Here is a 24,795-nt window from a genome sequence, read left to right as displayed (position 1 = left end):
CAAGTCATGAGGCCCAAACCGTTGAGGAGCTGAAATGAATCAGCTCGGCACCCAGTGAGCAGAACAGTGAGATCCCGACCTCTCAAGAGATTTCATATCGTCCCTTGACTTCCCTAGGGCTCACACACAGCATTATCACACTCAGTGTCTAAGAGAAGGCCATTAGTGTGTGTAATTTAAGAAGTATTTATCTGTTCCACACACGAGGAAACTGAAGCTCAGACAGACCTACTTCAGTCCATCCAAGCTGCCTTACAAACAAACAAGCAAAAAACCCACTTCAAACTCGGTGACATCGATGATGGGAATCTACGGCTGGGCACTCCAACATCGAAGCACTAACAGCTTTAGTGCTGGGTGAGGATCTGCTTTCTGGATGCCTGATCATGCCTTCCTGCAGTCTCTATTTGATGGAAGAGAAGAAAACTCTCCAGTGCCTCTTTGACAAGGGCACTAAGCCCATCAATCATAAGGCCCCACCCAACAACACCTAATAGCCTCCCAGAGGCTCCACCCCCTAATGCCATCACATACAGGGTTACATTTCAACACGTGAAGCTAGAGACACAGTCATTCAGACCACAGCAGGTGGACTGGCCTACTTTCAGCCCAAAAACCATAAAGAGACCAAGGGCCAGGTCTCTCCCTCTATCTGCCCACTGAGCCTCATGGCCTGGCCTGAGGGACATGCTGTCTAGTAGCTTTGGAAGATAGTAACCTCATCCACCATACTGGGGCTTCTTTGTCTCCTCACTATGTCTCAGTCTCCCTACTATGACTCAGTCTCCCTACTGTGACTCTGTCTCCCTACTGTGACTCAGTCCTCTTTATAGAGCCCCCTCCACATCCTCGGTGCAACCACAGGCACAGACAGACACCTAAGACGGTAGCATTAACCAAACCGGGCACTGATCATGCAGTCGATTCCATAACACCCCAACCACACGCTGCAGTGACTGTTCCTAGCTCTCTTCCTCAGGAACACCAAAGAGGAGGGTACATGACGCACATGGCACCCCATCAGTACAAGACAGACGAGGTCTAATATGAGACCCAAGTCTAAACCTTCACAAAGCTTTCCAGTTTTCCAAAGCTGCATCCAGGGAAGCTGCACAGGGATACATACGCACACATTAGTGAAGACCCAAAACCCAAGTGCATGAGATCTACGACACCCGAGCAAGACCCAGAACTCACAGCAGTCATGTGGAAGAAACCACACTCCAGTTCCTGAAAGAAATGCTTCCCAGCCACCGAGATCTGCTGGGCTGCTGGGAATTTATGGTTCTTGGTTCGCTGGCACCACAGCTCTGTATCTTCGGAATGAGAAGGTGCTTTGTTATTGCTGGTGGCATCCTTTCATGCTATTCAAAGCCATTTTTATATTGAAAAAAAAAAGAGGGGGAGGGTGTTTTGTTTTTTTTTTAAAGAATGTGGCTACATTTCCCCCTGACAGGATCTGATAGGAGGAAAAGCCCATTCATCTCTCAGCAAACTGACAGCTGCTGGGGTTAGCAATGCCATATCAGTTATACTTAAGACTTTTGGATGATTCCTTGAACCAAGGAATCTTAAGCAGTCAGAAATGGAAGGAGAAGATGCAGGTTCATTTCTGCAGCACAGGTCAGAACCTGGAATACAGTCAGGGGACGGAGTGGGCGACAAGACCTCAGCCCTTTGATCACACTCCTATGAGTGCCAAGACACACGCTGTGAGGACAAGGGCCGCCAGAGGAGACACAGCGCTGTGAAAGGCACACTGAAGTCCCTGCATGGGAATGCAACCTCTACAAGGCAGGCTCACTCCCAAAATGGACCATCCCCACTCACCACTGCATTCCCAATTCCAGGGACCACTGCAACACAATTCCTTTGACTAAAGGTAGGTAGGCAGCACACAGAAGGTCAGCTAAAATGAACCAGGATTGGAAACCAGTCCCACCCAAGAGTGTGTGTGACCAAGAAACACTGGCCCCAGGTGGAAAAGGATCTTCTCCAAAACAGAGCTGAGCAGGAAGGGAAGGCAGAGCTGCTCCATTCCACCCTATTAGGCTTAGGAGAAAAAAAAAACAACAACAACTCTGAGTGACCTTATAAGAGAAAGGCAGAGGGTGAAGAGGGCAGGAAGTGTTGGCTTTAAGCTAGCTAACACATATATCAGCAGCACTGAGCAACTTCTCTGCTTCCTGCATGTTCTAAAGTTGTCCATAAAAGCACTTAAAAGACAAGTCACTTATCTCTGGAAAGAGCATGAGGTCTAAGACCATTCATTTTCCACCTCTGTGTGAGTGTTCATGTGTGTGCATGTGCGCCTGTGTGTGCACAGGGTATACGGATGAGTGTGAGTACACATGCATGTACTTATGAACAAAATGAATGTATGAATGTGGGGTGGGTGCTTTGAATAGGTATGATCCCCATAGACTCATGTGTTTGAATGCTTGGCCCATAGGGAGTGACACTATTAGGAGGTGTGGGCTTGTTGGAAATAGTGTGTCACTAGGGGTGGGCTTTGAGGGCTCCGAAGCTCAAGACAGTGCACTTTCTATTGCATTTGGATCAGATGTAGAACTCTCAGCTACCTCTCTACCACATGTCTTTCTGCATGCTACCACACTTTGCCATGATGATAATGAACTAGACCTCTGAACTGTAAGCCAGCCCCAATTTAATGTTTTCTTTGTAAGAGTTGCCATGGTCCTTTGAGATCTTTGGCAACAGTTAACTCTGCAGCTCACACACGATTGAGCCTGTATGATAATGAATATTCACAGAGGGGTAATACCTGGGGGCACTCACCAACCTAAGACAGAGCGCCTGTGTGGCCTGGCAGGCATCTCCATGATGGGTAAGGTGACCTGCTGACGTCCCACGCAACCTAAGTCAGAAGCTCATTTATTAGTAAAAGGGGGACCTGTAGGGCCCTGGCCCCCGTTTTGGGTAACTGTTGCCTTGCTTGCTGACCTTGACCTTGATATCCTCCCCATGCTAATTCCCTCCCGGGTTTCAACCTCCTGAATGCTTAAGAGAAGTTCCTTGTCTGTGTATCCTACATAATGGGTGTTAACAGCTTAGATGCAAGATTGTAAAACATCAATAGCAAACTTCTGCCCTCCAGGGTTCTCTCATTGTGCTATAAACCTGTATTTAAGACCTCCTCCTAGCAGAGCGGTGGTGGCACACGCCTTTAATCCCAGCACTTGGGAGGCAGAGGCAGGTGGATCTCTGTGAGTTCAAGGCCAGCCTGGGCTACAGAGTAAGTTCCAGGAAAGGTGCAAAGCTACATAGCGAGACCCTGTCTCGAAAAAACAAAAAAGAAAGGAAGGAAGGAAGGAAGGAAAGAAGGAAGGAAGGAAGGAAGGAAGGAAGGAAGAAAAAAAAGAGTTGCCGTGGTCATAGTGTCTCTTCACAGCAATAGAAAGACATGGGGTGTGTACTCGTGTATGTTTGTACTATGTACTATGTACTATGCCCTTCCTGGTCCTTACATGGAAAACATGCATGGGAAGCCATGTGGTTTATGGTATCCTGAAATGTTCCAGTACATCCTCCAGTTCGGAGACTGAAGACGGGATGGAGATCTGGGAACAGCCTGACTCATGAGGTCTACAACATCAACAGAGCCCATCTCCTCCCTCGTCCTACAGCCAGAGGGACAGCTCACCAAGACCCCTGACAGTCTGACAGTCAGCAAGGTTTTGAAAGGCTGTGGTCACACTGAAGACCAACCTCAAAGCTGGGAGATCCAGAGCTGTGGACACAGAGAAGGGGAAGGCCCTCTCACTTTTTTGCTCATCACAGGCAAGGCAGCCAGTCCTCAGCAACCAGGGGACCACCTGGCTGGCTCTCAAGCCCTCTGGGGACACACACACTCAGCCTAATGATCCCTACTCCAGGCTGCCTCGGTTTTCCCTAACCACAGTGAACAACTAACTACCCTCAAAGTTAGCCAGCTCACTCCTCTAGGCTGACCACGTGCCCTGACTCTGTTTCTACGCCTCTGCCCCATGAATAGATGCCAACGCACAGAGAAAGTCGGGATCACTCATCACTGGCAAGGAGCTGGTGGCGCGGCCAGAAAAGGATGACTGAGGTCTTATCTAAAATCAAATTCTTCAGAATTATTTTCTATAATTAAAAACATGGATTTCCAAGTTCTTTGGGTTTGTTCTTGAGATGAAAGTTACAAGCCGCACTCAGCAGTATGCCCCCGGCCGGTCTCTTTCCACCAGCTCCCAGCTCCTTTCCGAGGCTGCAGTCCAGAGGCCCCCTCCCCCTCTGCATATCAGTCAGTGAAGGCCAGCTCAAAGAAGTCCCACGAGAAAGCCATGGAATGCTTACCTGGGCTTCACATTTCTTGTGGCAGGAATACTTGCAGACTGGAAGAAAGAGAAAGAATGTCTGTTAGCCAGGCAATCTTAAGTGACGCTTGCCAGGTGCTTGCCAGGTCTCCCTCCTTGAGAAAGTTTAGCAGGCAGGCTCGGGAGGAAGGCCTCTCCCTGACAAGAGGTGGCTGTGCACCGAGAACACAAACTGAGACACAAGTGACACCTTAGAGCTATGTGGTTGAGCATGTGCTCGGCACGTACCAGGGCTTGGATTCAATTCCCACAACAGGAAAAAGAAGAAAAAGTAACAAAAGTTCAGACAAGGCAGGTAGAAATTTATCAGGAGTGGGGTCCTAAGTAGCCTGGTTTTTAAAAAGGTTTCATCCAGCCAAACTGGAGACCTCAAGAAGGCAAGTAGGACCTGGGGACACACACAGAAGTTATAATTTATCCCCGAGGAAAGAAGAAGAGGAGAAGGAGAAAGAGAAGGAACAAAGCCCCAGGCATTTGATCAGAGCCCTCCCAGGAGCGAGAAAGTCACGAGGTCATTTGGTCTCTGCACGTTTCCACTTCCGGGAGACCGAAGCAGGCACTGTCAGAATAAATTCATGTCTAAATTCCTATAGAAGAGTCCTTCAACGGGGGCCATTATGTGAGCAGAGCGGGTCCTGTGTCATGGGAGGCCCCAACAATGCAGACGGGGTGCTGGAACCAATGTGGATTTCACAGGCCCTCCCCTCTGGCCCAGAGGCAGGCCGCAGCTGGGCCTCAAGGAATAAAAGGCCAGTAGCAGCAGCATGAGGCAGTGCGGTGACAAGGCCATCCGTGGGAGAGGGGGCAGGATGGGGACAGTGGGAAATGAAGCAACTGCACCTCAGCCCACCACAACCGCCCCTGGGAGCACCACAGAGGCCTCAACACCTTCCCTACGGCACCTGCCTGGGACTTCCTGTCTGGGCTCTACCCATCCAGCAGAGCCGCCCAAGGCAAATTCTAGGACCTCTCTGGACCCCTGTTCCCCCTCACAGAACTATCAATGTCAAATGGAATCCTTCATGGGCCCCTTCTTTCAAACTACAAAGTGATGCCCGGAGCAGAAGTGTACAGAGCCCAGACAACAAGGTCTCAGAGATCAGAGAGACAGGGCACCAAATCTCAGCTTGGTGCTGTTAAGCCCAGGAGCTCAGAAAACCTTCCCTCTCTCCACACTCTGCCTTCTGGACCACAAAGGTTCACAGAGGGTTAAGTAAGGCTGAAACAGATAAATCTACCCAGGGCCTTGGAGTTTGTGAACCCCAAAAGTTAACAACCTATTTAAGTTTTTATCTGTGCGTGATCTAGATTTTCAATTGTCTGCCCAGGCTTTTGAGATTTGTTAGAATACATACCACAAATATTTATTCTTCATCTTCCAATCAGCACAACACATAATTGTGACCAGGGATTTCGAAATCAAGAAAGATTTCCACTGGATAACAACAGGACTTCCATGAGAGCTTAAAAACCCAGACAGAAGCCAGCCCAGGCAGTGGACAACAGGCAGAAACTAAGATGTGAGGGGGCAGCACACCCCAGGAGCAGCTGATGGCAATCACATGGCAGGCAGCCTCTGCGATGACCTTAATCATTCCAGCCCCATGTACAATGAATCACTGCTGTCTACACGTTAGTCAGACATGGCAGAGGGGATGCTATGTGGCTTCTGCCACTTTACGGGCTACTTCAGCAACCCTGCAGAGCTGCCAATTTGGAAAGAAACTGAAGCCACCAGCCAGCATGCAGCACTTGGCCAGTTTGGCTGCCGACTCCAAGAGTGTGATGTCTCAGTGACAGCAAACTCCAACCTCAGCCAGGCCTTCAATGGCAGACAGTCTCTGAGAGGAAGCCTAGTGTGAACGGCTTGGTCCCCGAAATCTTACATTCCCAATCCAAGAAGCAGTGAGAAAGAGCAGATGCTTACAGTTGTACCAAGGCACTAACAGCACGTTCACAGCACAGTAAAATCCAGCCATCTCTGTCCTCAGCTCAGCTTTCTGGTGTCCATGCTTGCTGCCTTATGACCCATCACAGAAAATGAGCCAATGTCCGTCCTATCACCCACAGGAAAAGCTCAGCCACCTCAGCATGAACTCAAAGTCCTCCGTGGGCCCACACTGACAGCTCCCCACCTACCCCCGTCCACCCCGGCCTTGTTCCAATGTCCGTTCTGACTATCCTACGCTTGCCTCTGGGGCCCGCCTCAGTGCCTCTGACCCCACGGCTGGTCATGTCAGATCATCTTAACAGTCCACCTCTCGGGGCAGGCTGCAAGCTGGAGGACAGACAGTCGTCCTTGCTGTGTACTATCAGATTCTGCCCAGGGTAACACTAACGGAACCCACAAAGGCAGCTCACCAGTCAGCGCCTACAGCATCCTGCACAGGCGTTCCTAAAGCCTCCTCGTATCCCAGGAAGAAGCCGCGCATCTTTGCTCCTTCTACTGAGGGGAGGCCAGAGTCTGCATGAAACCTGAGGATTCGTTCATACATCAACAGTGAACCAATCACGACTTTTTGCAGGCATGCTGGTAGAAGCCCATAGCCGGCAGGATGACACAGAGCATTTGGTCTGTCAGGTACAAGTCGGGAAGGCACCAGCAAGGGGGAGCCCCCCAAATCACTAGAGCTCCCCACCAACAGGCACACAGGCCCCCAAAGGCAAGTGTCCCCATCCGTCTTGTCTCTCAGCCAATCCCACCCATCTGCCCAGAAGTTATCACACTTTGATTTAAATACTGGGCTTTTTTTTTTAAAAAAAATGACTGTTATATTTGTTCCCTGACAATTTCAAACACGTTTTTAATGCACTCCAATTACTCTCTGGACTTTCAAAAATGTTTAGCAGCTACCTACTAAACAAATGGTCCCAAACTACTAAGAATAAACAGATGGAGCTACAGAGATGGCTCAGTGGTTAAGACCACTGGCTGCTCTTCCAGAGGACCGAGGTTCAATTTCCAGTACCCACATGGTGGCTAATAGTTGTTTCTAACTCCAGTTCCAGGGTTTCTGGCACCCTCTTCTGACCTCCATGGGCATGAGACACACTTATGGTACGCAGATAAACATGCAGGCAAAACACTAACACATATAATATAAAAGTAACTAAATGTTAATTTATCAACTAATTGAAAATTCTAAAAAGGAAGGAAAGAATGGGAAAAACTCTGTTGCCTTTGTTCTTGGGGCAGAGCCTCATTTTGTAGCTCAGGCTAGCCTCAAACTTATGGCAAACCTCCTGCCTCAGCCTCTCAACTGCTGAGAATACAGGCGTTTATGCTGCCAGCTCTTGCATCATTTGCCAAATGAAAATCAATTCATAAATCCATGACTTCTCGCCTATCAAGTGGTACTTCCTCAGGCTGTGAGTCTGCCTCCCAAATCATTACTGGTGGATCCAAACCCAGGTGGTATAAAGTTGTGTTGTATAAATACGTACACTGCCATTTCCCCAGGACTTCATCACAATCATTTATGGGCAAGAATCCTGTTCATCCTAAAGACAATCACAGGCTGAGTTGAGTGCCCCTTATCCAAATACTTGGAACCAAGAGGTTTCAGATTTGGGAACATTTTCATAGATTATACTGGTTTACGATTTTATTCCATAAATCCAAATTCTGAAACATTTTGTGCATTCAAATTTTAGGTTTTGGAACATTTTGGTTTGTAAAGTCTTAGATCAACCTGTGTGTTTTTTTTTTCATCTAAAGATTTAAAAAAAGTAAAAATAAATTTAAAAATTAAAAAAAAAGAAAACAATGCTATTACTCATCCACTTATGCTCCCTCAGCACCCTAACCAACTTCTTCCTGCTGAAATCACCCAGTATACCCGAGACTGAAGGGCAGAGTCCCTTCAGCTTCCTCATATGAAAGATGACCAGAAAGAGGACATGGCAGCATCTGTCAATGCCACCGTCAGCTGCTCAGAGTGCCAGCAGATGCCACTTAACAGATCGGCTTCCTTCCTCCCGACCTATGACCTCTCCCCTCAACACCACATTCATGGAGCTCAAGGGTGTTCTTTCAGTCTCCACAGTCTTCACTCTCCACAAAGTCCCCACACGACCTGTACTCATGGTCCCCAAAGCTCTCCAGGTGTAACAGTGGGTGCCTTTCATCCGTCCACTGATTCCACACAGAACCCTATTTCCCAGCTGGCTCAGACCCCTCTGCCACTCTCACACCCATACAGTGTTGCTCAGAAAGATAGCATGCTCTGGGAACCTTCATGCACATGTTCTGCAACGCCATAGGAAGCCTCTTGCCCCTGTGCTGGCCAGTGTCTGCTGCCCGTTCAGTGTCTTCCACTTCCTCCTCGCCTACAGAGTCATATTTAGTCTAGCCTCCTCCTCACTCCATCCTCGTGTGAGTCACAGAAAGGTCACCCTTAGAGAGTTAGATCAGAGGGAGTCTGTAGACGTCTGAGTCTCCAAGACTTCATAATGGGTTGATGAGGCCAAAATATTTTCATACTCCTCCTCCCCTTTCTCTGTGTTAACACAGTGGGGAAACCGCTGGTGCCTCTGCAAGAACTTGGGAAACAAGACCACCTTGTACTAGTTACCATTCTACTCAGTACCAGCAGTCACTGGATTTAAAAATATATCAGAATATACAAAAATATATAAGAGTATCTTGAAGAGGATTGGAAAGATGGCTCAGTGGTTAAGAGCACTGGTTGCTTTTCCAGAGGTCTTGAGTTCAGATCTCAGCACACACAAGGCAGTTCACAACCTCCATAACTGTAGTCCCACGGGATCCAATACCCTCTTCTGGTGTGTGGACATACATGCAGACAAAACAACCGTATACATAAATAAGTAAGCATTTTTGAAAAAAGAAGATGCTGGGGGTTGGGGATTTAGCTCAGTGGTAGAGCGCTTGCCTAGCAAGCACAAGACCCTGGGTTCGGTCCTCAGCTCCGAGAAAAGGAAAAAAGAATATGCTGATGTAAAATTTCAGTAGACACCTCTTCACTGCTCTGTGAGAGCAGAGGGGGGGGACGTCCGCAATGAGTGTCGCAGCATCTGGGAATGGGACAACCTGGAGTGGGACCATGTGAGAACAGGCCCGTCAGCAACAGGACTGTTGCAGCTGTGAGCTGTCAGCTAAACTAGTGACTTTCTCAGGAACACCATTTTTATTTGAAAGAACCTTGGCAAACAAAATATGAAGGGGCTGCTTGCCAGATTCCCGAAGTTAATCAAAGTGAGCCTGTCACACCAACGGCAAAACTTCAGATTTCAAGTGGAAATTCTCTTTTCAAAAGACCTACATCCAAAACCAGGAGCTTGACAACTCAAGACCTTTCTGATAAAATCACCAGTGACACTACTAACAAGTATAGAGGGGTTGTGTTTTGTTTTGAGATTTTAAAAAAGATGCCTCAAGACTAGGAAATCTAAGTCAATGGACAAGAACTGCCAAATGACCTGGGCACTGTGATACTCACTGGGCCAAAGATCCACTCAAACACAAGACCAGCCAAAGAAGCATATATAGCTGAAAAAGATATTAATTCCATTTCAGACTCCACCACAGAGAGAACAATCTTTATGAAATGATCCTTTCAGTTTTGATACGAAATCAAAACTGAGTCAGGAGCAATCTCCGAGGCCGACAGCAAGCTCCTCTGTATTGACACAGGGTCACATGCTTTTCCAGCTCCTACCCAGTGTGCAGATAGATTGAATGCAGAAGAAAGCAGGGGAGTCCCACCTCCCCAGGAAAGAAAAACAGAACAACGCCTCACTTCTCCTTCTTGTGAATGAGAGTTTTGAGGAAGTCATTTTTCACTAAAAATACTTATATTCTCATGTAATAAGTGTGTTGCTGTTCCTTTTAAACAGTTTACATATCTTCAGTTTCCATCCCTATCACGTTAAATGGTAATAGACAGGGGTCATAGCTACAGGGATCTACGTGGTCTTCTAAGTGACCTGAAACTGAGGTGACAGTGAAGACATCTTGGCTTACATGAGCAATGACAACCCCAGGACAGATGATAATCCCACTCATCCTTCTGGACTGTGGCTTTTAGAATGGCAAAGAGATCCACTTCTGATTGAGGAACAAGCTAATGAACTCAGCCCGCCGACTTCTCTAAAGTCCCTTACTGTCTTACAAGACACACAAGAAGGGAAGGCCCCTTTTCAGGTTGCATCCACTCTGAGAATGGAGCTGAACTCTACAAAGAGAAAGCTCCTGAAGTCAGTCTGCACAGCGGGAACCCAGGCACCCTGCTGTGCTCTGGGCCACCAGCCCCTGCACCTCCCAGCCCAGGAGAAAACCCACACCTCACTCATTGACTAGGCCCTGCAGGTCTGGCTGCCATAGCAGCACTTGCTTTATACACCTTGTCCCAATAGCTCCCACAGTAACCACAGAGAAAGGCACATCCTCACATTCTTTATCCATTTTACAAACAGTAAATAGAAGTGCAAGCCAGACATGGTGGCCTATGCTCACAATGCAATGCTAGCACTCAAGAAATCTGAGGCATGCCAGGCGGTGGTGGCATACACCTTTAATCCCAGCACTCAGGAGGCAGAGACAGGCAGATCTCTGTGAGTTCAAGGCCAGCCTGGGCTACACAGCGAGTTCCAAGACAGCCAGAGATGTACAGAGAAACCCTGTCTCAAAAAAAAAAAAAAAAAAAAAAACCAAACAAACAAAAAACATTTGGGGTTAGGGATTTAGCTCAGTGGTAGAGCACTTGCCTAGCAAGTGCAAGGTCCTGGGTTTGGTCCTCAGCTCCAGGAAAAAAAAAAAAAAAAGAAATCTGAAGCAGGAGGATTTCACATTTGAGGCCGTCTGGCTCTTACAAAGTGAGTTCCTGGCCAGCACATCTCCCAGGTGAGCCTGACTTAAACATGTGGTGAGCCAACAGGCAAAGGCTCTTCTGTATCTGGAGCAATGACTGGGTTCCACGGTCACTAAGCCAATGATGCAAACATCTGTCAGAAGCCGTACCAAAGTGAAGAGCTGCTGTCCCAGCTCCCCTCAACAAGGGCCCAGTCATCTCCTGCTGCCACCACCTTCAGTAATGAGAAAGAAACCTGTGATAGCAGTGACCTTTCTGCTATGAAAAGAAAAATTACCTAGGAGGCTATATATATATATATATATATATATATATATATATATATATATATATATATATATATATACACACACACACACTTGTAGATGTATCTGTCATATATATATGACAGATACATCTACAAGTAAAATATGAGGTAGTTATTTAAAAACCATGCTTGCTAAAGGTCTGACATGTGAAAGTACTTTCCAGAAGCCCAGGCTAGAAGATACAAAGCTCTTTGTAGAATATGAAACAAACACGAGGGCTCATCCATCCCTAAGAAGCTGACACAGGAGGAACATCACAGGTTGCCTGGGGAGCGGGGAGGGGGGGGGGGCAAACTGCTTAGTCCATGAAAAAGCCAACAGCACTAACTACATGGATTCCAGATGTGCCAAGTAGGAAACAGGAGAGACAGAAATGAGCATTGGCCACCATAGAATAACTTTGTGACAGTGAGCAGGGGTAGGTGTTCCAAGGAACAAGATCATAAATGAAAAGGTAGGTAAGCCTGAAACCTTTACTATGTTTGGCGTGTTGTAAATACCACAAACAGAAGGAGGAGAAGAACGCAAGGGAGTGAGAATTTGCAATATGTAAGGTGGAAAAAATAAGAAATGTCAATTTGTTTAGAGGTCAAAGTCATCAGAAAGTGGCCGATGTTTTTTGCCTGGTTTATTTAAAGAGGCAGCATTCCTAACATGAAGTCTGAGAAATCAAGAAGGACAAAAGTCATCTAATTTTTAAACAAGGGATTTGAAAGGTGAGTCTGCTCAATACACAGAAAACACAACAGACGTTTCAGGCAATAACTAGATTTTTCATTTAATTGATTGCAAACTGGAAAGCTCAGCAGCTTCAAGGGCCAGGCTTGGTGCCTTCAGCACTGCAGACTACACTCAGGGAGCTTCCCTTCCTGTCCTCGATCCCAGATTCAGTGCCCACCTGCACACTGTGCTGCCCTGCACACTGTGCTCCCCTGCACACTGTGCTCCCCAGCAAAGTCGACACCACATACTTCAACCCCCTAGTCACAGAGGGGTTTGCAAAGTCAGGCTTAAGAATCCAGGCTCTCACTGTCATGGTTCAAATCATAGCCATCTGGCTCAAAAAGGCCTGACATTGCTATATGTCGTCTTGGAAGTGCTGTTCTTCAAAGTGTCTCCATGAGCTTTGGGAATCCACTGAAGGCTGACAAGGTTGTCAGAGTCTTTTATGTAACACACACTACAGATATTTACCAAATTATAAATGAGCCTGTGTGGGATGACTCATCCCTAATAGGCTTGAGGGCCAGCTGGCCCAAACCAGTAAAAAAGATACTTTCTGAGAGCCAACCTGGTTCTGCCTAAGGGCCTTAGCAACAGCAGCTAAAACATGATCTGGAGATGACCCAGACCAATGAGAGGTAGCCATGTCACACCAGCAGATGCATATACATCAGACCTTCCCCCAGGGTGGGGTGGAGGGTATATAAGGCTTGCCTCTTCCTGAATAAACTGGGCTTGTTGTTTCGACATTCTCCCAGAGTCTGTGTCATTGACTCTGTGCCTATTTGCCCCGTGGGCTCCACACACACACACACACACACACACACACACACACACACAAAGGGAACAACAGCACAGGACCCTGCCACAAGCCTGTGAGTGAATCATTCTGCTTTTCATGTTCTCCAACATCCTATGTGGGGACTCAGAAGCAACTTATTGAGCTGTCCCTAGTGGTGGCCACAACAGCCATGAGCACCTAGAGAAGAGCACAGACTGAGCAACACTGTGGAAAGCAACCCTAAAGCTCTAAAATCGTCCAGATCACAGTTGCTATGGAGAAAAAGAAACTTGTATTTTATCAGCCAGGCTACTCAAAAAAATTTTAAATCAAAATCTGCCTGCAAAATTGACTAACAGGACCCAGATGCCCCAGCCCACAAAAAAACTCAAAGTCTAACCACCCAGACCTTTGAGGAACAGCAGGAAGAAACCCAAGATTTCTTTGCAGAAAACAGCGAGTGTTTCAAAACCCAGAATTGAGAAGTAAGTTCAGGCGGCAGAATGAGAGGAGGGACCTGGCGCTTTGCACCAGATAAATAACATAAGAAAGACCGAAGTTTCTAGGGTGCCTTTTCTCCCTTCTTGTTCTTCTGGAAGATTCTGTCGGACTACCATGTCTCAGGATAGAGCAAGACTGACAGTGGTGGATGAGAGGGGATGCTGAGCCAGGCAGGGTCATCCCAGAGCATTTTAAGGAAGGAAATAGAGGGAACTGTGGAAGCGGTCAGGCTAGGGTTGTCGGAGGAGTCACCTCTAACTGCTTTGGGAAAAAGTTTACAGTTACCTACTTCATGTGGATTTGCAAGAGAAGAACAGATGGATGAGCCAACCATTTAGCTGGCAACTTCTAGATTTTCAAGCAGCCTGCTGTCCCTATGCACCTGCTGAGTGACCTGGGACATATATGAGACTCAACTGCCTTGCAGGAGATCTCAGCCTGGGCAGTGGAGAGGCTGAAGAACAGCCAACTCATTTTCACAAAGTTGGTCCACAGAGCCTGTCCCCTCCCCAGAGTTAACATCCTTTCCTTCACACCACAGGTACCCTAATACATTCCTGCACTTGGCACCTGCCCACTAGATACAGGGCCTTTTGGGGTCATGCAAGCGTAACCATGCATCCCTCTTACAAAAGTACCAGTACTTAATCATTGAGGTCCATGGGAATAACTTCGTAAATCCTAATAACTTTCCACAGGCCCCACTTCTCAATACCAGGGTCAGAGTGTTTCTATCCTCTTCATATTCACAATGGAGATTAAGAGAAGAAAAACCATACTCAAGCCATATCTATCATCACAAGTATAATAAACCATGAGCATCAACTTGCTTACCCAATGTGCTACAAGTAAGTACCACAATCAAGAGCAACATGCCTGCTTTGTGCCAGGGACACACTTAGCACCAAGGGACCTGATCCACAAAGCAAAGCCAGCCTCTCAGCCTCCTGGGCTTCCTGCTAGGACAGAAACCAAACTCTACTCTGTAGCTACTCACTGACCATCCAGACATTAAGAGAGAATCGGGGCAGCAAGGTACCTTCAGAGGAACTGAAGCTTGTGCAGAAGCCCAGAAGATGATGGGAGCTGACCAGGAAGCAAGTACAGCCACAGCCATGACTGACCACTGTGAGAGGGTAGTTCAAGTGTCTGGGTGAGAGGTGGAGCCACACGGGCGGCCCAGCCTTCAAGACCACTCAGGAAAGGATGCCGTCCTCCCAATGGAGGCTTTACGGCTTTCCAGGCCCACTCCCCTAGAACAGGCTAGAAAGAAAAGGCATCAACAGGAGAGGAGGCGGGTATCAAAGGCAACCCAGCCTGGACAGTCAGAGGCCAATGCAGGGAAACTGACTTAGAAGGGAGGGTGCCAGGTCTGCAGGCTGGTGAGGTGGGCACTGGACTCTAGGAAGGCTACAGCAAGCCCAGGGCAGGGCAGGGCAGGGCAGGGAGCCAGAGCTTGGATGGAGGCCATTTTGGTTACAATGTCTGGGAATAACAGGTCCATGTCCCAGGTATCGGGAGATATAGACCTGGCAATACAGGGATGCCAGATCTCACACACACACACACACACACACACACACACACACACGCACACACACTTTCTCCTGAGGCAAGCTGGACATCCCAGAGGCAGGCTTTGCTGCTCTCATTAAGTTCACAGACTAAGCCCTTGGGCCCTGGCACCCTTTGAAAGTCCACTGCCTCTGAGAGTGTGATGTCTCCCCTCCCATGCCCATAACCATGCAGAACCTATGGCATCTCCCTAAGGCATTTGGGAGGTGTCTAATGCCTAATGTCTGCCTGCCTCGGAGCCACCACGCTGTGCACAGCAGTCGGGCTCCTATGCCTCCCAGGCCTAACCAGCTGGCACCACTGCCTGGGGAACTTGCAGGGTGCTTCATATCTGAATGCTCACAAGGCAAGCCACAGCACCAAGACACTCCCTCCTGACACACTACGGTGTCCTCAGACAGAGGGCAGCATTTGAGAGATGGAAAGAAACCTCTTCACGCTAAGTAATACCTGCAGCAACTGAATTTAATAATAATTTTCTTTTTTTTTTAATTTTAAAGTCATGAGAAAGATCAGATCTAAGATTCCTGGAACATAATTCCAGGGTATTAAAGTAGCAATTACATAATAACAGAATTACTATACTTGTGTGTATAAATATGATGTCTCAGTCTATTTGGATTGTTATTTAAAAAAAAAATACCACAGTCTGAGTAGCTTAGTAACAATAGCAAGTCTATTTCTCATAGTTCTGGTCCTAGAACAAAAAAGTGTGTGAGGAGGACCCCTTCTAGTTTGCTCAGGGCCTTGTGGTCCGTCATCAAATGGTAGAGGGATAAAGTACCCCTAAGGTAGCACAGCTCACAGAGGGTCCCAGTGGGGAGTGGGGGACAGCCTTACAAAAAGCCAGAACTTGGGAAAAGGTTGTATGATGTTAGTGCCCTCTGGGCCACAAGGTCATCATGCTCGCCTTCACGTGTATGAATGCCTGAATGCATCCCTGGGACTTGAGAAACGGAAATGTTTATCTGGGAATGACGTACCTTACCAAATCTTTCCTAACAAGTGAATGACAGAGGAGCCTGCTGAATACCTCCTCCATTCAAAGTACCACTAGTTCTACTTTTCTCTTTCAAGCACCTCCCAGGCATGCTCTGCCTAAGATTACAGGCATGGTAGAACAGGGAGGTGCAATTCTACCAAGTGCCCTGAGCCAGCGTGGTGCTCTCAGCTGGGCCTTCTTTGTGTACAGACACATGCACACAGATATGTGCACACAAATGCATGCAGTCAGAGGAATGGGCACATCCACACTCATGAAAAATCATGGACATGTGCATTTCATATCTGTAACCATTCATACGCACAAACACAACTGCATAGGTGGTTCCCATTCACACATGAGCACACAAGCACACACAGTCAGATACACACAAGCACATTCCATTCTGGCACGCCCACTGAAGTCCCTCGGACATTTCATGTGCCACTTATTAAAAACATCACCAGTGGAGTTGACAGAAGCTGCAGGACCAGCCTGGAGTCCTCACTTTACAGAAGGAACCCCAAGCCCAGGCAGTGAAAGGGTCTCCACAATGAGCATGGTTCAGAGCAGGAAGGACGGACCACAGCTCCCGTCCAGCCAGCATACACCGGCTGCAAGTCAGAGCCTCAACACTGCTTTGGGTTTCTCCTTCCTACTCTTGCCCATTGATTCTCTTTGTGTAAAAGTAACAAAAACTACTTGAGGTGTTAAGGGTAGCTTATTAAAGTAGGAAGAAAGCTGTGTGGGTTAGCTAGCTTCTCAATAAACCCAGGCCTCACTATATAAAGAAATATGATTCTTCCTGTGGGGACAATGAGCATGGTGCATGCCAGTCACTGCTGCAGGTGTTGGCAAGCAAAGACCTTCATCTAAAGAGCCCAACTACCAGATCTGTAGTCATGATCTGTGCTTACACACTGGAACAAGGCATGTGTGGGTATTAGACATGTGAGACCACCATAAGAGCACTTTCCATAAAGGGATCTTAGGAGACTTAAGTCTGATTAGGGTGCCGCAAAGCTGGACGCAGACTGCCCCCGGTTCAATCATTCTGGGGGTCCTAGTCCTAGATGGGGAAGCAAACTTTGTTGAGGTTGCCACCCAGAGGAAGCACAACTCAACATGGACTCAGCAGGTCCACCATTACACTGTTCCCAATTGCACATAACTAGCTAATGTTGACTCAGGGGACCACATAGGTCACACAGGTCACATAGCCTCAACCCCAACTTCACCTCAATGCATCTTCTTCTCCCTTCTTTTCAGACTTGAGAGTCATATCTAGAGATCTAGTTATTTCTTTATTTTTACTTATATATATATATTTTTACTACTATAGAGGAATTTGTGTGGGGGAGCGTGCAAATGCCATGGGACATGGGCAGAGGGCAGAGGACAACTTTGAGGAGTCGGTTCATCCTTTCCAACTTTAGGTGGGTTTTGGTAATTAATCTTAGATCCTCAGGCTTACATAGCAAGTCTTTTACTCAATGAACACTTTCAAGATGCAATTCTTAAAACAGAGGTGTTCCCATGAGAAGGGGGTTCACAATACAAATAAAATTAGAGAGCTTTCAGTACATGTTCCTGGGCATAAAGGGTCTCTACCAACTCGAGGGGGCAGGGAAGGGGCTGTTGTCTTCATTCACAGACACTGTAGAGAAAGCCTGTGAGGTAGATGACACACTGAGAAGGTCGCCTCTGGTCTGCACACAAAGAGGGCCATTATATCAGGCTGAAGGGACCCTCCCGTATGGACAAGGCATGCACAAGAGAACCCTAGTTCTGTGACACAGATCTCATGAGGACCAGGTTACTATGCAGGGCAGTACTGTTTGTGAACAGGCAAAAAAGTCTGGAAGCACTCAACGGCACATCCCTTGGCTGGGAATAGACTCCAGAACCTGCTCTTTACCCAGAGGCAGAGTAGCTGACTTCTGGTTGGACTTAGCCCCACAAGTACAGTAGAGAGCTCACCAACATGAAGGATAGGGTCACCTCTGCCAGCAAACGACCACAAAGTCACCTCTGCTAACAAACTAAAGAGCTGTGTTCATCTCATGGGCATCCATGACCTGCTCTCAGCTCCTCTCCTCTTTCCTCCAGGCCAACAGTAAGGGGATGGAAAGCCCCTGCCTGTTCCCGTGCCTGGGTCACTCTTACTGTCCTACACAGCAGTCTGACACATGGAGGCCCCTCCTCAATCAGAGAGGCCCCGCCCACCACTGCCTAGCTGACCTCAGCATCCATGACATCTTCCTGGACCTATGTGCACTAGGGCATGTCACGGTTTAGAGCCATGCTGGCCTGTAGGAAACTGCCTCAAAGCAGAAAGCAGAAGAGGCCTTAGCACTCTACACCTACAGGGGGGGTGAGAGGAGTGTGATTGGGCTAAGTGGAAGCTCAGCAGGAGTGCAGTGGGAGGAGACAACTGGGGCCCAGGTAGCCAGGGGGACCCCCAGCAGGCCTAGGGTGGGAGGAGACAATTGGGGCCCAGGTAGCCAGGGGGACCCCCAGCAGGCCTAGGGTGGGAGGAGACAACTGGGGCCCAGGTAGCCAAGGAGATATCAGCAGGCCTGGGATGGAGGCCACAGGACAGCAGTGAGCATGTTCTTTAGGACTGTGTAGCAGAGGGTATCAAACTGGAATACTACAGGCCAGGCAGATGCCCTTTAACTCTAAACAGATCCTAAGAGGGCCACACTCTCAGCCCACTCCTGACTCACTGTGGTGCATCTCTCTACTCCAAAACTTCAGGGGGTCAGAAAGAGAGAAAAGAGCCAAGGAGGTCCTAACACTACAGAGGCCCACCAGACACCCCCTGGAAACCATCTACAAAGGAACTGCTGGGGGGGGGTGGCGGGCAGGGAACACGACAACCCCAGCATTCCTGAGGTGAACTAGAGGGCAAGAGTTCAGGCTGGCCCCCTGAAAGGAGAAGGAAGGCTAGGCAGAACCAACACTAACTATGAAGGAGACCCTAAACCTCACAGTGGACTGGATGCCGAAGCCAGCCACACACCCATTTTGAAGATTTATCACTGTCAAAAGAATTCAAAGTTGCACTAACTGTGATGTTTAAGTACCAAGAAGCCACGCTGATGGCTTTGTTTAGAGACAAGATCAACGTTTTCCACAAACAGGCTGAGAGGGGCCAGCATACAATGGACCCTAACTCAGGGACTGGAGAGATGGCTCAGTGGTTAAAAGCACTTGCTGCTCTTCCAGAGGACCTGGGTTCAATTCCCAACACCCACACAAGCAGCTCACAATTTTCTGTAACTCCAGTTTTAGGGGATTCAACACCCTCATCCAGATATACATGAAGAAAAAAAAAATGCACATAAAATAAATAAATAAGTCATTCAAAAACAAAAAACAAAAAAACAATGCACCTCAACTCAAGAATAGACACTTCATTTGCAGATTGTAGGCGATTTACAAGTGAAACGCTTGAAAAGTGAAGGGTAGGCTGTAAAGGACCTGACATGTGGCCACAAATCGCCCATGGCAGTCTACTTTCCCATGGTAAGAGCTTGCTCTTTCTAGAGATTTTCCTTAGGAGTATGTGTCTGTATAACCATGGGAGGCCCTGCCGGGTGGGGGGTGGAGAGAGGCGCAGCAGGGAAATTCCATGACTTAACTTTTGGAAACTCCCAGATGAACGGCTGTCTTCATTTTACTGTTTTCCCCAGCTTGGGTCCAAAGGGTGACAGGTTCAAGGGCATGGACTTACCTCGGCAAGCAATCCCTTGACCGTCAATGGTCTGTCTGCACACTCCACAGACTCTGGGCTTTTTAAAGTCCTTTTTCTTAAAATTGTGAGGACACGTGGTCAATTCTTCCGGCTGAAAGAGTAAAGGAAGAAACAAACGGTCAGCCCTTCAGCTCGTGGTATCTTCTTTAAAAAAAAAAAAAAAATCTTTCCTAGGAAATAATAAATCTAGTGAGCCTTGAAGAGGGCTGAGAGAGGAGCAAACTCCAGTTCCCGAAGAAAGCCAGTGGATGATATTCTAGAATCCAGAGGGCAGCTCACCCTCTGTTAGTATGCGCATCTCCCCCCTGGGTGTTTCAGGACTGAGACCTTAGGCAGCTCCCTAGGTGATAATATGCTCTCTCCTTCCAGCCTCCAGGCTCACAGCACCCACTGCAATAACAAAGTAACCACACAGCCTCCTAGACGCAACACCCCCCCCCCCCGCTTTTTCTTCTAGAATAGACGTCTTCTAGAGCAAGATGAAGTTAAGAGGTGCTCAACAGTTTCCCTTTCAAAGGTGTCCCAAAATAACCACTAAGGTTCAGAGATTCTCGGCCAATGAGCTAGGATGAGCCCAGGACACAGATGTGTGTCTTTCTTAACCATGTGACAAGCATTAGTATGAGATTAACTCTCATCCACCAAATTCCTGTTTTACAGAGGCTGTGTTCAGAGCCTCTCTCTATCTGAGGTCCTCCGAAAAGTTCACTTTCTTTTAGAACATTCTGGCTATTTGCTGATAATGGCATAAGACCAGTAACTAACAACCATGTGGATCCTAGTCAACACACACACACACACACACACACACACACACACACACACACACACACACAGAGTCACTGCTTACTCAAACTTACTCAGAAAATAAAATGTATCGTATCTCATGTTCTCAGTAACAATTACTTTGGGAAAAACGTTTGATAATTTCTTACAAACTTTACAAGGTGTGCAACATAATTTAAAGTGTCCAGGGCTGCAGGCAGCTCTTTACCTTCTGCTCAGTCCCTCCTCCCAGCCCCCAGCACTCATGCAGTATAGTCAATATACTATTTTTTGTAACAATAAAAAAAATGTCCCAAAGAAGAAATAACCTAAGTCTCTTTCATAGGAAGAATAGATTTTTCAAAAAGGTTGGTCATACAACAAAATAGTGTTTGGAAACATTCAGGTGCATGCTATCCGTGCAGGTACATGGATTAAAAGCATCATGCTATTTAAAAGATGCAAGGATATGATGTCCACCGCCACTTAAGCACATTGAGTCAACAGAAGTACGAGCCATAGAACTCACTGCACTGTGGTGTGGGTGGGGGCCCTGCAGGAACACTGACGGAGGGAGCTTGTTTCATGCTCTGGATGGCAGCTATAGAGGGCACAAAGTTGAAGTCATTAAGCTTCAGCATTGTACATCGTACTAGCTAAAGATCTACAAGACAGGTGAAAAAATGTAGATCTGGATAAAATAACAATCCTGGAAAGATGTGCTACCCTGCTTTTAAGGACCTTGGGTGACATGGAGCACCATGACAGCATTTTTACTGACTTAGTTCTGAATCCACAGGAGCTTCCACTGATGATGAAAAAAGATTACCAGAGAGTAAATGTATCCTCATCTAAAATCATGCACAAAGTACACAGAACCACCGTTTTGAAAACATGATAGAGCAGGAAATGAGGACCAGTAATGAGGATGCTTTGGTCGACAATGCCCCTCACACACCAAGGCACTCTGAGACTGAAATGAGGTGGAAGCCCTTCCACTTGGTGATTTTTGGGCAATCTTGGTTTATATAAACACACTCTATGATACCCACACAATGACAGCTGCAGCTGATGACATACATCTTAACCACATTTTTGTTCAGGGACCCCAGGGACCCGTAACTGTACTTGAGAGGGAGGAATTAGGTAAGGTGAACATCCTGCCTCATTCCCTCCCTCCACCACTACTATCTTAAGAGACTCTCCGGGCTGCAGAGAAGATCCAGGCGGAGTCCAAGGGAGCCTCCTCTGTTGAGGAAGGCAAGAAGAGTTTCCTAGACAGAGCACCACAGAACAAAGAGCTGCAGAACTCCTTAAGGTCTGCAGAAAAGCCCTTAAAAACAACCAGTGCAGAAGAGCATATGTGTGCCCATCAAGGATATAGAAAAGAGCTCCCACCTCTCCAACACACACCCTATGCCTCTCCAGTGGGATTAGGGGCCCTGGGCTCACTAAGAGCTGAGAATTGTGCTTGCTTACTGTAGATCAGGAACCCCAACTTTGCCCCATTCTACAGGAAATGCAGAGCGACCATGCCTTGTAGAGATCTGCTCTACTTTAACACTCCCCTTGGCCTACATAAGCTATTTGCAAAACACTGCCCCAAGGCTGTTACTGTTGTCCAGTAGCATGACTGCATTTCAGAGAAAAAGTACACCAGAATACCACAAAGACCATATAATTTCCCAGAATCCAAACAAGGTAAAATTCACAAAGCCAGAAATTATCAGGTACTCAAGGAAACTAGAAAGCAAATAGAACTCATGATTTAAAAAAATGGTGGAAACTGACTGAGAGGTTAGAATTATCAAACAAGAATATTAAGGGTGTTATTACAATTGTATTATATCTCAAAATGTGGAGATCTAAAAAAAAAATGCATAAAGATCCAAAGAAAACAACGACAAAAGAAAATGCAGACTTCAGAGGTAAAAATATACAGGACAAAATTATTGGCTAAGTACTCAAAAGACACAGTGAATTTAAAATCAACACAATGAAAACCTCCCAAAATAAAGCAAAGAAATGAAATAATGTTTATCAACAAACAAATGAGTTTCCAGAGCAATGCAAAAAATCTTACAATAAACACACATTTACTCCTAATGGTGAGAAGCACAGAAGGGAACCTGGAAGAAATAATGACCAAAAGTATCTGAAAATGCAAGGAAAACTGTAAAGACACAGAGCCAAGAAACAAGAGCTGACTGTAACTATACCAAAGTACATGAACATAAATTACTTAAACCCAGTAACAAAGAAAAAAAAAAACTTAAAAACGCTCAGAGCAATAAATAAACAAACAAACAAATAAAATACACCACATACAGAGGACAAACAATGAGGATTAACGAGCTTTCTCGCTACAAAACTGGTTAGGAGGCTGGAGAGACGGCTCAGCAGTTAGTCAGAAGCATACACTGTTCTTACACAGGACCCGAGTTGAGTGTTCAGCTTACACATCAGGCGGCTTACACCTCCCTGTAACTCTAATTCAAGATTTCATGCCTCTGGCCTCCAAGGGTACCTGTACTCATGACAAAGAGACACACTCACATACACATAATTTTAAAAATGAACATAAAACCTTTCAGAAAATAATAAATTTGAAAATATCTGTGAGAAGTTAAACAATACAAAATAGTGAAGAAGACCAGTAAATCTAGACTCTGCAGTCAAACTGTCTTCCAAAAATGAAAGACTTTTACAAACTTGTTAAGATATTTACTCGCCAGGCGGTGGTGGCACACACCTTTAATCTCAGCACTTGGGAGGCAGAGCCAGGCGGATCTCTGTGAGTTCGAGGCCAGCCTGGTCTACAGAGCGAGATCCAGGACAGGCACTAAAACTACACAGAGAAACCCTGTCTCGGGGGTGGGGGTGGGGTGGAGGATATTGACTCAAAAGCTGAAAGTTAGAACTTGCCAACAACTGACACATACCACATACACACTCAAAACGGTCCCCAGATAACAGGAAGATGGACATAGAGACCGTCATACCGCAGAATGAGGAGAACCAACACAGCAAACACATGGGCAGACATGTACTTTCTCTCCTACTGAAAAGCATCAAAAGGTCACTAACCATCAAAGAAAAAGCAACGTGATGTAGTAGTTTTGAAATCAGCCTAGATGTCTGTCAACTGACAAACGGATGAAGAAGAGGAAGTAAATACAGATAAATAAAATTTATCTGTAAAGAAAAACAAAATTTTCAGGAAAACGGAGGGACCTGGAAAATCTGAGGTCCAGGAAGACAAATGCTGCATTTTCTCTCTCATATGTGGACACTAGCTTCAAATTTTTAAATCTACCATGTTTAACTTGGGACTGCCCAGAGAGGGGGGGAAAAAAACCCAAAAAACTAGAATTTTTCCATGTTGGCCTTTGACTGTCCAGGCTGGGTTGCCTCTGATACCTGTCTCCCTGCCTTCTGATGCTTTCCCTCTCTAGCCTCTTCTGAGGGAGAGGGTCTGGGAAGCCATAAAGCCTCCATTAGGAGGACTGCATCCTTTCCTGAGTGGCCTTTGAGGCTGGGCCTCCTGCGTGGATACACCTCTTACTCAGACAGTTGAGCTACCCTCTCACCACATTGAGGGAGCAGGGGCTTAAATCGGAGCTATGGGAGGATATGTGCAATATGGAAATAGAGGATTGGAACACCAGGGGTGGAAAGTTAAGTGGGGAAGGAGGGAGGCAGGCGGAGAAAAGGGGGCAGAGAGAAGGGCTAGTCAATGTATTTCCCAAAAAGAGTTTAAATGGAAGCAGCATGCATGGAAAGACAATGCTGCTCCCAGAAAGCATTGGTTATTTAATGTAAATCTCAGTGCCAGGCATTGGACACCTCTCTATGAGATGTTGGTCAGGAATGCCCTAGAGGTACCCAAAATAATATAGGCTATCGCCATGGTTTATAAGAAAACACATCAAGGAATCCATGTTTACAAAGGGCTATAACCATGTAAGGACCTGGGAGAAGATGGCTGTATACAAATGAAGAAAAGAGGCCTCCAAACAAACCAGCCATGCCCACACCATGATGTCCGTGGCCTCCCTCAGCACTGCTGGGGAATGCATTTCTGTTAAACCACCATTCTTGTGGTATTTTGTTAGGTAAGCCTCTCTCAGCAATCGACAGATCTAACTGGAAAATAAACATGGATATAAATGATTTGGATGATGTTATCAAACAATTTGACCTAAC

The 24,795-nt window shown here is 46.8% G+C and overlaps 1 protein-coding gene across 1 annotated transcript in view; it reads right to left on the bottom strand.

The window, feature by feature from the left end:
• The window catches only part of LOC131920872 (tensin-1-like), a 75,697-nt gene that overhangs the window by 6,671 nt on the left and 44,231 nt on the right, over positions 1–24,795 (bottom strand). The window contains exons 2-3 of the mRNA XM_059275336.1: positions 19,804–19,915; positions 4,320–4,379 (exon numbers count right to left, since the gene is read on the bottom strand). Of these exons, the coding sequence (XP_059131319.1) occupies positions 4,320–4,379; positions 19,804–19,915 (172 nt within the window). The remainder of the gene's footprint in view (positions 1–4,319; positions 4,380–19,803; positions 19,916–24,795) is intronic.

This window comes from Peromyscus eremicus, chromosome 10 (assembly GCF_949786415.1).
Source record: "Peromyscus eremicus chromosome 10, PerEre_H2_v1, whole genome shotgun sequence".
In the NCBI taxonomy this organism is placed as follows: domain Eukaryota; kingdom Metazoa; phylum Chordata; class Mammalia; order Rodentia; family Cricetidae; genus Peromyscus; species Peromyscus eremicus.
This window is presented reverse-complemented; position numbering and strand designations above follow the sequence as displayed.